Source organism: Antennarius striatus, chromosome 16, assembly GCF_040054535.1.
Source record: "Antennarius striatus isolate MH-2024 chromosome 16, ASM4005453v1, whole genome shotgun sequence".
NCBI lineage: Eukaryota > Metazoa > Chordata > Actinopteri > Lophiiformes > Antennariidae > Antennarius > Antennarius striatus.
The window spans coordinates 9,390,706-9,405,984 of NC_090791.1; the positions used below are offsets into that span (position 1 = coordinate 9,390,706).

The 15,279-nt window shown below is 38.4% G+C and overlaps 1 protein-coding gene across 1 annotated transcript in view; it reads left to right on the top strand.

Annotated features, from left to right (window-relative positions):
• The window catches only part of LOC137609849 (alpha-1,6-mannosylglycoprotein 6-beta-N-acetylglucosaminyltransferase B-like), a 48,780-nt gene extending 37,397 nt beyond the window's left edge, over positions 1-11,383 (top strand). Inside the window, exons 13-18 of the mRNA XM_068337184.1 lie at positions 317-472; positions 611-757; positions 979-1,095; positions 3,423-3,497; positions 9,556-9,824; positions 10,632-11,383. Coding sequence (XP_068193285.1) covers positions 317-472; positions 611-757; positions 979-1,095; positions 3,423-3,497; positions 9,556-9,824; positions 10,632-10,830 — 963 coding nt within the window. The 3' untranslated portion in view covers positions 10,831-11,383. The remainder of the gene's footprint in view (positions 1-316; positions 473-610; positions 758-978; positions 1,096-3,422; positions 3,498-9,555; positions 9,825-10,631) is intronic.
• Positions 11,384-15,279: the final 3,896 nt, after the last annotated feature.

Here is a 15,279-nt window from a genome sequence, read left to right on the forward strand (position 1 = left end):
AACAAAACAAATTAATACAAAATTAATGTCAGCTTTATGTTAATTAGGCTTGTTGTCTCCAAACAGGGTTACTGCACTCCAACAATAGATTATTTAACTATTCAGGTGTTCTGTAACTTCACAGGTTGTGGATACTTGTGGCTCTTCTCCTCTACCCTTTTCAGTACTGATTCATCAGCTCGGTGTTTGTTCAATACTCAGACTGAGTTCATAAACCAGATATTAACTTCAGGTCACTTTGTATTAACATAGGTGCATTTACTGGAAGCTAATTACTTCCTCATATGATTATTAACTCGGTTTGTATGCTGCAAAGGGAAAGGAGAAGTTCTTGTCTGTTCTGCATCGCTACATGGAGATCCACGGGACGGTGTACTATGAGACGCAGCGTCCGCCGGAGGTGCCTGCCTTTGTCAAGAACCACGGTCTGCTGCCTCAGCAGGAGCTGCAGCAGCTCCTCAGGAAGGCCAAGGTGGGAGGAGCACAACTAAAGCGCCAGAAACTTATTTAAAAAACAAACAAACATGTTAAACACTTGGTTTAAGCTTTTGCACATTTCAGCACTTGTATTTGAACTCCACCTTCTCTTTTTTTTCATTTTCTTGTCAAGCTGTTCATCGGCTTTGGGTTCCCCTATGAAGGCCCCGCCCCTTTAGAGGCTATAGCCAATGGCTGTGTCTTTCTACAACCCAAGTTTGATCCTCCACACAGCTCTCTGAATCATGCTTTCTTCAGGGGGAAGCCTACATCCAGGAAGGTAGGCTGATTATTTTTTTCTTAGCCTCCACTTTATTGTTATTAGCGCTTTCAGATGTGCTATTTAGATATTAGCACAGAACAATCACATCATGCATTCTACACACAAAAATCCACCTATATCAGACTTTGAATGGAACACCTTGCACTTCATTAGGTATTTTATTCAAAGCTTATCGTTTTATTGAGGTTGTGAATTCATCTCATTTATTGCCCCCGCAGGTGGCCTCTCAGCATCCGTATGCAGAGCAGTATATTGGCAGACCGCATGTCATTACAATCAACTTCAATAACTCTTCAGAGTTTGACGCGACCATTCGAGAGATCATGGGAATGAATGTAAGTTAAGTTTCTGGCATTTACTTACAAACTCATTAAAAAACATGACTTTCTAAAAGTCTGCCATAGTAAACTTTACACTGCAACTTAATAATGCTGATAATTTGCTCTTGCACATTACATAGTGTTTGGCCTACTTTTAAAACCTCCAGCCTTTAATAGAGCTCTTACTCATGCATCTGACATATAGAAAAATGCTAAGCTGCTTCCCTCTCTGCTGCCCACCCTGCTAATTACTGGAAATATTGAGTGTAGGTAAAGTATGCATGCATCTGGGTATAAGTGGCAATTTTCCAGGGGCCTGTCCCACAGGCAGTGAACATTATCTACAGCAGATCATATTAATCAATCATGCTGTGCTCAATCTGTCACCTCAACAACACAAAGCTCTCAGCCAACTCTCACACAGCACCAGGTGTGCTAACCAGACCCTGTGTTTTCTTGCTGATGGAGGCAAAATAATGCTCTGGGTTCCTGTGGGAAGGAGGAATAAGATGAGAGTAATTGCACCAGCTAGACTAATTCATTCTTTCATTTGAAAGATTAAATGAAACCAGCTTCATTTTCCGTGCTCTTGACCAGCACAAGAGATTCATAGATGTGTTTTTGATTAATAGTTTTCCCAAAAAACCCCTCTAAATTGTGATTTTCGGACCTGATTGTTTAGAAGAGTACAACATTAGCTCAAATTATCTATAATATATCAATTGAAATTCTAAATAAATGCAATACAGAGTGTGTTTCCAAGATACTTTGGTAAATATCTTGACTGGAGGGTTTTTACTTATGCCTTTAAGTGTGAAGAAGAAGAAGAATCCACATTATTGATCCCCTCTAGGGAAAATTAAGTATCACAAGCATCGGGCTAACTTATTTTGTCCTAGTTTAACATAAAGCATTGGAAATGGAATGACTAAGATAAGAAGAGAGAGGATAGTGGAGACAGTGACATAGACATGCAACCACAACCACAATAACTGGCTTTGTGAAAAAAAACAAAAAACTATTATCGTACCTGTTACTTTTATTGTGATTCCTGTATCTTGCTGATTGTATCTCAGACAGAGTACAAATTATAGAATACACCTTTGAACACCGATTAAGCTCTGAATTAAAATTCTAAATGTAATTTGTCTTATTCAAAATTGTGAAGGTGAGGTCATAGTTCTTTCAGGCACATTTTGAGATAACGTCTGTCTGCTCAGCGGCTGTTAACGTTCTTGAAACACTGCAAATTTTAATGGCACCATGGCAACCCTGCATAATGGAAATGAGGAAACAACTATCTGATAAAGAAGGGCTACAACGTAACGAAGGCCCAATTGTTCCCACCAGCTGTGTTTGAGGGTTTTTCTGGACAGGACTGTTTGCAGCAGGCCCACACCTCAGGAATGTTTAATTTTATATCACCCATACCAATATTTTAAAAATGTTAGGTGCTGCTAGATTCCATCTGCCCTCTGTGAACGATTTTTTCTCTCTCTCTCTGTCTGATTCTATAATATAAAGATGCCCTAAAGGCAAATTGTATCACAGAATAGCTGATAAAGTGCCAGATACATTTCATTAAACTCAGATGAAATAAAGTAATAAGTGAGTGCTGAAAAGAAAACAACACTAAAAGGAACAATTTATCAATTTAAAAGCTTCGTGGTTCGAAAGCCTGATAGTAAACAATGAAATCTCAGTTTTGCTACCACAGAAGATGTCCAGGGAGGATTCTGCTTTGGAAATTCGGACAGAATTTGTCCTATCTTCGGTATTTCATGATCACTTATGTCAAGAAGGCCAGAATGGTTTTCAAAACACTGTAATTAATACAAACCTATCCCTGCTGCTGTTGTTCTCTTTAGGGCTGTTAGCATAAAACTCTTGAAAGAAGAGGAGACGCTATTGATTAGTGCCCTTTCAGTGAATTTTAATCTTGCTGCCATAAAAAGCCAGATAATGACTGACAGGCCCAAACACAAACGTGACTAACTGCACCCAGATGACTTGGAAAGCACAGAAACAAAAGCCCCCCACAGCTCTGGCTGACCAGAGGTCTGCTGTCAGTTTAATCCATTGTTTGACGTATTGATGTAGTCATGACTAAAAATAATGAAATCAATTTTCAGTGCTGTCACCTGTGATGTATTAGGTCATTGATTTTAATGTGCAGCTGGTGGCATGATATAAGCCTTTCACAATTACACTAATGAATATGTCAGCCTTGATTAAGTATTAGAAGTCAAGGTCCTTTGATTACAATGACTCTGTGGACAGACACACACTAACAACCACACACCCCTCTGTTTCTTCATCTGTGTGCACATCTGTGTTTGCAGGTGGAGCCTTTCCTGCCTTATGAGTACACCTGTGAGGGAATGCTTGAAAGAGTTGATGCATACATTCAGAATCAGGTGGGCCCCACACTTAGAAGCTCATGATTGTGTCAGAATTTGTTTGAAGGTCATAGCAGCATGTAAACTGGGAATATTAGCAAACTGGAGGCCTTTGGTCGTTAGACATGAGTTAAGAGTCCTCAGACACTATACTATCGGTGAGTGCTTACTACGATGGGGGGTTTTAGGACCAGCAAAGCCTTCTCTGCTGGCCTTGAGGTTGTGAGAATGACAAATGCACTTGATGAAGTTTGTTTCCATCAGTCTATTAAAATCACAACATTGCTTCTCTTTCTTCCATTGCCCTATTTGTTTTCTACTCATAGTCAATAAGTATTTTCAATCTGTCTCCTGGTGAAAATTCTGCCCTGCGTGAGTGAATGCTCTGTTGTGTATCTTCATATTTTTAAGTCATTACATTGAAATTTGACTAATTTCTTGCTGTGAATAAATAGAGTGCGTTCTGTCATGTACATTTAGGACTAGCAGCTTGGCTGGCATTTGTTAGATGGCATTTGTTGTTCTTGGTGATCCTGTTCACTGGTTGGAGTTTGTTCCTGCTTTCCTGGAATTGATTTAGGGTGTGATGACGATGGTCACGGCAGCAGAAATGTGCACCAGAGATGCCTGTCCTAAAGGGTTAACTACCACAAGGACTGCAGTAGTCAATAAAACTAGCATTTGGGAAAAGTTTTTTAGTCATACCTAATATACGTGGAGAAATACAGTGTATGTGATTTAACATTGTAAATTCATAATAATGGTTGATTAGTCATATTGTTCACAATAATTTCCTTGTGTCAAAAGGAAACAATATATTATAGGTACACGCCACTGATTCCACACATCAACCTGTTTTCTCATTATGAACAGCATTATTATTATTAGATGTTTTCTGTGGCTCGAGAAGAAAAGTGTTGCATATTTTAATTTAGGCTTGGATGTAAACTTGCGCATTTCAACTAGTAGGTTGGGAGTTGAATAATATGAGTATTTAGGAGACCAACAAATACAGTGTTATTGACATGTACAGACCCACATTTAAAACTGTGATGCATTGGGGTTTTGATCATTCATAGCTTCTGCTATAACAGACTAATAAAAAACGTATACATCTTTTATAGCACAGAAGGTTTGACCTTTTGTATTTTTCTCTTCATACCTGTACTTCACACTTGTCATAGTAAGTTTGATTAACTTGGTTTTAATATAAAACCAGTGACGTTTACAGGCTCAGTTCCTCAGCGTTTCCATACACTTGAGGTGAGCCTGGTTTAACATGTGTCACATACCAAACATCGACTTTTCCAACAGCGCACAGTCTCTCCATTTCACGAGTGCGTGTTGACAGCTGTAAACACAATGCCGACGCAGAATAAGAATGTGGGAAGGAGACATGACATCTCTGCATTAGAATGGAAAGTGTATTCACCTATGCTCATTAGCGCAGCATTCATTGTGAGGCATCTCATCACCTTGTTGACAGGAGCAGGGGAATTAATTGGCTCTTTTCTGGAGCCTGAAACGATTTGTAGGTGCTTCTTGTTGTTGTGTGTTGGTTCCTCATTCCTGAGCCACTGCATTATTTGTGATTCTGGATAAGTTTAGTGAAAACTCTTCAAACAGTACTGTAGAGGTCAGCGTATGTATCCTCATCATTTCTAATGCTCAAATTCTGTTATTTATGAGAATCTTTCATACCCTTATTGACCTTACCGTTGCAGAGATGTGATTGACTCCAGTCATTTCAAAATGTTTGTGAAATTTATAAAAAGGATTTTCTTTTAAGTACTGGTTACTGCAAGTGGGTGAAGTACTGAAACAGTATTTGGATTTTTATCCCAAACTCAAATTTCCTTGAACCATTCTTATGTTAATAATTTTGATCTGAATTTTCTGGGTGTCTACTCAAGATGTCCCCTTACTGGGATTTTTCATTTGCTTTGTCACAATATTTATTCTGCTGCTAGGCTGCCAGGGTCAGCTATTAATGTCTTTGCAGGCTCCAGTTTCAACGTTAACAGTCTAACACAATATGTACTTTTTCTCAGTGATGCCCCTTGAGGACTTTAATTAAGTCAAGAAACAATGGTCATACATAAACATGAAGATATTATCCACTTTAACAAGCATCAAGATGGGAAATGATAATTAAGATGTGTTATTGGGCAGTTAACAGAAATTTGTGGTGAGTGCTCATAATGAACCACAGCCAAAAGTAATGCTGTGACCCACAAGAAAGAAATATAATGATAACCTGAGTAAATCCATTATGCAGTTTTTAAATAATATCTTTTTAAAAGAGGGAAAAAAAATTCCGAACCTACCTGGTCCTGAAAAAGTAATTCCTCCATATTTTTGAAAAGCCAGTTTTACTATCTAACCATAACCCTAACCCTAAATCACTTAGATATTCTTAAAGAGAGAAGGCTAAAAGATCTCAAAAATAACAAATTGTAGTTTGATCTAAAGAAATTTAAGAACAGATTAAGGGATCATTGACTACCAGTCTGGAAGTGATACAAAGCCATTGCTAAGGTTTTAAGACCCCAGCAAACAATGATAAGAACCCTTTAACCGCAAATGGAAAAAAAAAATCTTGAAACAGTGGTGAACCTTCCCAGCAATGTCCAGCCTACAAAAAGTGCTCAAACAGCAGATTAATGGCTCCCAAGAGGTCTAAACATAACGCAGAACAACATCTAAGCAACTGCCGGCCTCATTTAAGATCAGCATTCATGAGTCCACAATCAGAACAGGGCAGGACAAAAAATGACTTCCATGGGACAGATCCAAGGAAAAAAACCACTGCTGGGCAAAAAAAAGACAAAACACGAAGGCTCGTATCATTTGCCAAAAAGCATTTTTAATGATTGTTTGGAACTTTTGAGAGCACATTCTTTGGACTGATGAGACACAATTGGAAAAATTTGGGAGGTGAGCATACCATTTCATCACACTAAAAATAACGAGAACTACCATTCCATTCAAACAGCACTGGTAGTGGCAGTGTGATTTTCTGAGGGCTACTTTGCTGCTTCAGCAGTAATTGATGGAACCATGAACTCTGCCCTAAACCAGAACATCCGATCAGTGTGTGATCTCGAGCTCAAGCACATTTGGCTTTTGCAGCAGAACTGAACTGATATGCACCAGTAAGGACACATCTAATTTAAAAATGGTTTAAATATGATTCACATCCTGTGGCACAACTTACAAACAGGAAGATTATACCTGAAGAAAGCCCCAGTGTGCTGAATTACGGTAATTCTGAAAAGAAAACTGAGCCAAACATCCTCCACAATAATGTGAAAGGGGCAATTACTTTTTCACATGAGTAATTTGGGTTTTCAATGACGTTTTAACTTAGTTGAATTGAATGATCACGGTGGCATTTTGTTAATTTATATTGTATAATTCCTCAGTTAGTGAGTGGCAGTACAGTAGCTCAGTCCACAGAGAGTTGTCATAAGAACTGGAGGATGGCGGATTAAAGAACAGTTTGGACCACAGCTGGAGAGGTGCCAGTTCACCTCCTGAGGTGTCCTTGAGCAAAGCAAAAAGCCCCAAAAACTGTTCCCAGGATGCCAGCACGTCTGTCGTTCACTTCATCTCTCGACACTTGCACGTCTATAGGTCGTGTGTGTCTATCTGTGTGCGTGTGTATGTGTGTATTTTCATCATCTGAAACATCGAAGTGTGGGAAACAAGTAAAAACAGAAGAAATCCAAAGGGGATGAATACCTACCTGTGATGGTGTCCTCTGGTGCACCTCTCAGACTGTGACGGCTGGTGTGTCGTGTTGCAGTGGCTGGTTCGCTTTCTCTTTCCCAGCGTCTCACACACACTTATTTTCTCAACGTGCCATGACTGACTGTGACTGGCCATCTGGCGCTCACAAGGTCAGACTCCCAATCACACTCAATGCCTTTCTTTTCTCACCGTCTCTTCCCTATTTTCAGACCCCCCGTCCCCCCACCCTCCATTTTATTCCTGCCCTCTCAAGCAAGTCACAGATCATTTTTTCTACTATCTGGCCTAATCTATCACCCTCGTTATCGCCCACAACAACTTTCTCTTGCCTCTGTCAACTGGCAGTGCTTCAATCCTTGAGACCCTCATTTATACCGGCAGTGGAGTCTCTTCCCTACCAAACAGAACGTATATAAAGCCAAGCACAAATAATGGATTGCACATTTTTCTCCTGTTAGTGTTGATAGCTCTATTCAGGTAAGGTTTAAAAGTTAGTGCCAATAATATAGACAATAGACTACCTGTATGAAAACTCCATTGTAACCTGCCTGTTATTTCATTTTTCTTTTTTTAAATTATTGATGGGGTTGTTCATCTGTAGGAGGAACAACTAATGTAGGAACCAGTGTTGGCCAGGTTAGTTTCTGTTCGGAAACATCAACCGGGATGAAAATGAGATGATGACCTTGACCTTGAGAAAACTACATCAAAACACTAGCTTTGATGTATGGTCTGAGATATTTTCTATCCTGAGATATTTTTGTACATATCTCAGGAACCGGATAAGATGGAAAGACGAAACAAAAGGTGTTATATTCAGGGAGGCAAGGGGATGAAAATTAGATCACAACCTTGACCTTGAAAAACTAGTTCAAGGTCACATTTTCACTTTTATACCTTCGAGAGATGTTGCAGTCTGTGACTGCCCTGTTATGTCCTGTTATTGTTTCTGGTAAGTCTTGGGTAATAGTACTTTTGTATTTAGAGTAGTAATGGTATTTAAATAACCTCAAATGGTGATTTGAAATTTGAAATGTAATAAATAACAGCCTCTTGAGACCAATTGTGTTTGTAGGATGAGAACTACCCGTATTTACTTTAACTGCTTACCATACAGAACAGCCATATTAAAAAACAAAACAAAACTTCTGTCAACTGATGTCAACAGTACAGGTATATAACACATGAATAATCTGCAGAAGCGTTTCCTACAAAGTCCTTTTGTTTCATCCCAGCTTTAAATACCAAAGTAAATAATAGATACATGCTATTTACAAGCTCAGATTTAGGCTCCTGTTATTGCACTTGGGGGCTCATTGTCCCACCATTATTGATACAGGGACATTCTCATGGAGCAGATCCAGTTAATGTTAACATGGCTCGACTGCATCACCCATCCACCAACTCATTCTTACTTGAAAGCATAGTAGCTTCCTTTATATTCAAGGCAGATGTAATGTTCACAATGAGCTGGTGTTATGTTTACATGGCCAACAAGAAAATCTAAAAATAATTGCTAATTAAAACCTGTTTGAAATCAAAATCACAATAACCGCACAATAACAATGTCCATCACGGTCCATTCCAGAGGAAAAGCATATCAATGGTGTCATTGTTTAATAGTTGCAGATTTTTGGTGACTCTCATTAATTCTCTTTTAATTTATTTATTTTATTATGAATAGTAATAATATATGTAATAATTATTTAATAATGATTAGCTCATCATCATTGACAATAATAACAAAAAGTAAGCAGTTTTCCCATTTCATACCTCATATTCTGATGATCTGTGTCTGTGTGATTTTCACTGTGTGTGTCTGTTTAATTTGTGTGTGTGTGTGTTCATAACAGTTGTTGTCGGTGCCTAGGAGTGGATGTGTAGCAGTGATGGAGGGGTTGGAAGCCCAGATATTGTCTGTGTGCACTAGGAGCCTGTCTAATAAACAGGTCTGAGGGGCAGTGGGACGCACTGAGAGATATGATTACCTGGCCTTTATGAATAGACCCAGCTACAGGGGGGAATCCAATCACGGATTTTACCAGAACCTAATACTGCCTCTGAACAGCCTTTGGCTGCAACAACTTGATTTGCATCATTTTCCTGGAGAATGGATGAGAGCTTGTCTCTTCTCATAAGCACCTTTTTGTAACACAATGGTTCTTTTATTGCTTTGTGTATCATCTGTCCACAAGTTGAACATTTAGCTGTAGATGTAATTCATGTAACTTTTATTTTGTAGTGTATTCAATATTGTACATGACAGGTTAATGTGTTAGTAATTTAATGCTTATCTCTGTCATTTCATCATCTGTCCTGGCAGGACTTTTGCTCCCCTGAAGCTCCATTCCCACCCATCAACCTGTCTGCTGCCTGGCTGGGTAACCCTCCCAGTCCTTTCATCCTCCTGCCCAACTCCAGCATCCTTACCTGGGCATCTAATGCCAGCTACAGATCGTGGCCACCCCTAAGCGCACTGCGCCTGTTAGCTTCACTGGAGGACCAGTCATGTGTGGAGGCGTGCCAGAGTGTGCGGCTTATATGTGAACCTGCCTTCTATCGCTTCATCAACATTAAGGAGGCTTTTAACGCGTAAGACGTTTCCTCATTAGGATGATATGTAAATTGGCTGTGTGTAATTTAGTTTGAAAAACTTTTTTTTCTTACTCTTGTGGAAACATGGCGATATAATATTAGCATTTCTAAATATTGCGGAATTATAAGCAGTTAGTAGTCTTTCATTTCGGTGTCAACCATACTACTATCTGTGAAGCCCATCCTCAATACCTTTTATAAGGATCTCCTCTTAAAACAATACATTTTAGTGTTCTCATTTGCGTGTGTCCTTGCGTCAAGTTTCTTGTCACGAGAAGCATCTGCCTGATTCAGCCTTATATAAATCGACCAGGGGTGGCATGGTGGCACAGTGGGTAGCACCAACGTGCCAGTTATGACATTGTTGTTAATAAAATTGTTAGAATTAAGTTTGTTTAGGTTTTATATTGTACTCAATACTTGCGTACGCTTCTACTGTATACTCTATTATTACTTTTGGGACACAAAAACATTATGTTGTGATGCACAAATTTTTGCTGAAGCGCATCCCAGGGATGCACTACTTTCGTGAGGTAAATTGAACTCTGCATTTGACTGGAATTCTTCATTTCCTGTTTTAGTTTTAAAACGGTGCAGCAACTCAAAATATAACCAATATTTCTTGAGCTGCTCCCTGAAATATTGTCCTTCAATCTTTGATGTAACACAGACAACACTGTGACATTGAAATTTATAAATACATGAGTGGAAAAATTATTTCTTGCTTATACCATTGATATATTATTAAGCATTTTGTATAAGTGGTATAATAATAACTGCTTTTAAATGTATATGCATTTTTAGGCTGGACCTTCAGTGTGAGGGAGTGGAGTCTGAGATGAACCACCTTTTCCCTGCCTACTCAGCAGAGCATGCTGAATGCAGCGTCCAGCATGACCCACTGCTGTTCAGCTGTGCGGGCTCCAGTCCCAAATACCAGCGCCTTTGTCCCTGCAGAGACTATCGTAGTGGCCAGGTGGCGCTGTGCAGAGACTGCCTATGACCAGCGAACACCACAGATTGAGACTCCTTTGAAAGAAGAGATTTTGGTTGTGCTGTTGAGGAATCTTCGGAATTAGTAGTTTTTGGTGACATGCTGTAACACATGAGCAGTGACTTCACTCCTTAACCTCTGACCAGGCTTCCAAAGCAGGTAAGATGGTATAATGTCTCAGGGAACTGCATGATTGTACGTCTTCTTGAATCTAGTGGTTTAAAGCCTGTATAAAGGTTTACATGGCAGTATCAGGACCACTGTCTTTGTAGAAGTCATGATGAAATATGTCATGTGATGGATCTGTCAAATTAATACTGAAATGATGAGCAATCAAATGGAAAATGTTTCTAATGCTTGAATTTCACAAATGTGTTTACTCAGTGTTGTGTGAATATGTACAATATCATAGTGGAGTTTAGATATTTGTACTAGATGTACACAAAGCCATTTACATCATGTTGAGATGTCCTATTTTAATGTTCTGTAATTAATATATTTGTACGTAAGTGTTATTTAATAAAATACTTGAGAAAGATGCTGAAATTACTTTAAAATGAGACATGGATGGAATTTAATCCACCCAATTTTGTTTGTAAGACTAAATCAATTTTATTGTCAATCATACCTGCATAATTTCTGTGTGTGTGTGTGTGTGTGTGCGTGCGTTCGTGCGTGCGTGCTTGCGTGTGTGTGTGCACATCCATACCGTAAAAAATTAATTTGTGATTTATATTAAAATAATGTCAATGCAGACTCTGTGGTTTATAGAGCTGTCTTCAAATACAGGATGACTAGAGTGCCCTTGGGTTTCCAGAGCGGGTGTATTTCTACACTAGTGATTTAGAATTATTTTGCTTTGTCTTCCTGAAATGAATTTTTATTCTTCAGTTGTTTGGGAGCTTTCACCCTCACAGAAACCCACCATGTGTTATCTTTGTCTAGATGAACATGAACCCAGTTTAATAGCAAAGACATTATGAAAATTGCAGATGTAGCCATCAACCTTCTGTCTGTATAGAGGCAAGATACAAAAATACTGTATAGCGACTGGATCTGGAACAGGAGCATTATTTGGGCATGAGATTTTTTTTTTCTTGTCAATGGCACAAACTACTTGAGCTATTTTGATGATACATGCATTGACAGAATTTAGAATAATGGGTTAGTTCAATTAACAGAGACTGCTGGGCTTTTCCTATGGTTATATACTCCACTGCAGGGGTCCCCAACCTCCGGGCCGTGGACCAGCACCAGTCCGTGGTGCTGGTCCATCTGTTTTATTTATTTTGGAGCCTGAAAGATGCTTTATTTTGAAAAATTACCCGGTTCTCTGTTACATCCGTCTATATCAGTGCTCCCCAAACACTGGGTCGCAACCCGATTCCGGGTCGCGGGACATTAGGTCACCCAAAAAGTATCGGAAATCCTGCTTCCATTTCCAACCTCCTTTCTTTGTGAAGCAGGATTTTCTGCAGTGACCTTAAAGAAAACCAAACTGCGGAGTAGACCGGACATACGGAACACACTTCAGGTATCATTGTCTCCCGTTACCCCAAGATCAGCGGTCCTCAACCACTAATTCTCATTATTGTAATTATTATTATTTGATTGACTTATTCACCCTTCTATTGGAAATGATCAGTATATAAATGCACTGTTTGTAAGTCGCTATATTTTAAAAAAACATCAGTGCAGTCACTTGAATCGAGTTTTTAATATAATTATTTCTTACAATTATTTCATTAACAGAGATGTGGATTATCTATTTATGAAAAAAAGGTTGTTTATTGTCTGTTGATGTCTGCATATTACATAAAAGCACTACGGATGATTTATTATTAGACTACAGCTGTCTTGGCGTCATTAATGATTATCAAGCAAATGAAGGCCAGTCCATGAAAATATTGTCTTAGATTAAAGCGGTCCGTGGCGCAAAAAAGGTTGGGGATCCCTTCTCCACTGGACACACTTTTAGTTGTGAAAAGATTTTTAAAAATTAGTGACAGTTTAAAAAAAAAAAAAAGACTAAAACTTGCCTGGTGCGTTTCCACTGTAATTCATAACTCTGAATTTGTTTGTGCGGCCTGCATGAATGTACAATTAACAAAAGGTGCACGCCAGAGTCACTTTAAATCACCTTTACAGATGGACATTATAATATGCACTGAAATGCTTCAAAGTTATTATCACAAGCGCTGCTGCTCCGCTGAATCAGAAAGTCCTCCACCAAGATAAGAGGATTTTAATGAGACATTCTCCAGTGAGAGTTGAATTTACCAGTTTTGACATAATGATGTCTCTACTGTCTCTTTGATTGATAATAAGGACCATTTCACAATACACTCATTTCTCCACTATATAATCTTAGAACTAATATTGGACTTTCGCTTGATCACTAGCAAGCCAAGGTAAAATAATAGTAGCAGTGCTGAGAAAATTTTCTAATCTTATTGGAATGTTTTGGTGTGGAACAATAACCAATGAGCAAAAGTGATAAAAAAAAAAGGATATCAATTCATCCCTCTCTGAAAGTGTTTTTTTTTTTATCAGCTAAACCAACAGTGTTGCATTCAAGAGCTTTGCTAAAAAAAAACTTCCTTTCAGCTTTTCACGATGTACAAGGTTACGTTAATTTCCTAGCAAGAAAGAAGCGCCAAAGTAAGAAACCACAGAATGAAGGTTTTACATCCCTTAGATAAAAAATGTTTTATTTTTCTGAACAACTTTTGACTTCATTTTCAGACATTTCACACACCCTGCTGAGGAAGCTTTACAGCGACAGATTCAGGTGACACCATGAGCCAAAAAAGATTCATTTATGATGAAACCCTTTTATTTCACTTGCTGTGCAAAGTCTACTGTCTGAAAGATAACAGTATTACAGAAATAAAGTTTAATAGAAAGGAATGATCTCACATGTGCCAGAAAATAATCTCACTGTACATGGATTTCATCAGATAATAATGGCCAGTTTAGCTACATTTAAATCACATATTTCATTACTAATTTACTCTGAATGGTTATGATTTATTTAAGCAGTTAAGAGATTTTACTGATATGGCACCAAAAACTAAGCACCTCAAGACATAATTGAAGCATAACATTTTATACACTATCAGTAATCAGTTATCACACCATCAGTATTTATTCCAGTAGATTTTTTATTATTTCGATTCTGTGGCATGTGTGTAACGTTTATTTGGATCTCTCTGAAACTGTTTCAGTGGTGCGGCAGATGGACATCGTAAGTTTGATTCTGGGTCTACACATTTTTGGTCTAATGTGTTGTCATTCCTTTGGCTACATAACTCTGGCGTAATGCACTACTGTGAAAGGATTCCCATCCACTTGTCTTTGGGATTGTAATTGAGGAATGAGGACAGCTGCCACTCAAACACTGTGCTGCACATACACTTAGCATCATAACTGTAGCTCTAAGGATGTCATTTGTCTCATCATCCATCTTGTAGAACAAACATTCCTGGTTGTCATGAATCCTAAAACAACACAAACATTTCTTCTATATCTTCTTTGTTCATTCCAAAACTGGAGTGCACTTTTGCACTTCTATATGACTTTTTAAAGTCATATAGATTAATTCAAGTCCCAAACAGACCTATAAATAGACATAGTCTGTATTGCTCACTAGTGCTCCTGAATTTACACTTACGTATGTCCTCTAATATTCAGAGGTACAACGCTAAAAGAAGCTAATGTATCTTAGTCAAGATATAACAAAGGATAAAAAAAAATGCTAAATGTCTGACAAGTTTTACAGGACAAATTGCATGGCTGTAGCTTGAGGGGGAATATCTTTGGGGACTGAAGGTTTTGTAAATTTTACAGTAGCACCACCATTCGATGCAAATCTGATGTTTGCAATGGCATGGTGTTTACTTCTATTCTATGGGGTTATTGTTAAATACGAAATGGATTAAAGAATCTTATTATTATTTTCTATTTTGGGGTGTTATATCCAAGTAAAAATCACTTTCGATTTTGTACCCATTAAATTAAGATTAGACACACTAAATTGGCTTAAAATACTTTATTGTATTTTTTTCTTCAAATTCCCAAACCTGATTTATAAATGCTGCAGTGGTAATGCAGCACGATTCATAGCCAAACCAGTCTCTAAATAGATGCATTTGTTTCACTCTCCTCCACACACTGCAGACATCTTCATTCCTCTTGCCTTACCTCACACCTCAGTGCCTCCTCTTCTGGCACGTCTCTATTGTAAAGTCTCTCTTGCTCTCTCCCTCTGTTACACAAAAACACACACACACGCACACACGCACGCACGCACGCATGCACACACACTTGTGGCAAATATGCTTTCCATAAAAAATATGGTTATGGGTTCTGAATTAACTACTATCAAAATGCATATGTATAACAAAAACATGGCAAGCAATAAAAAGCCAGTTTGACACCAGATTAGCTAAAATGCTA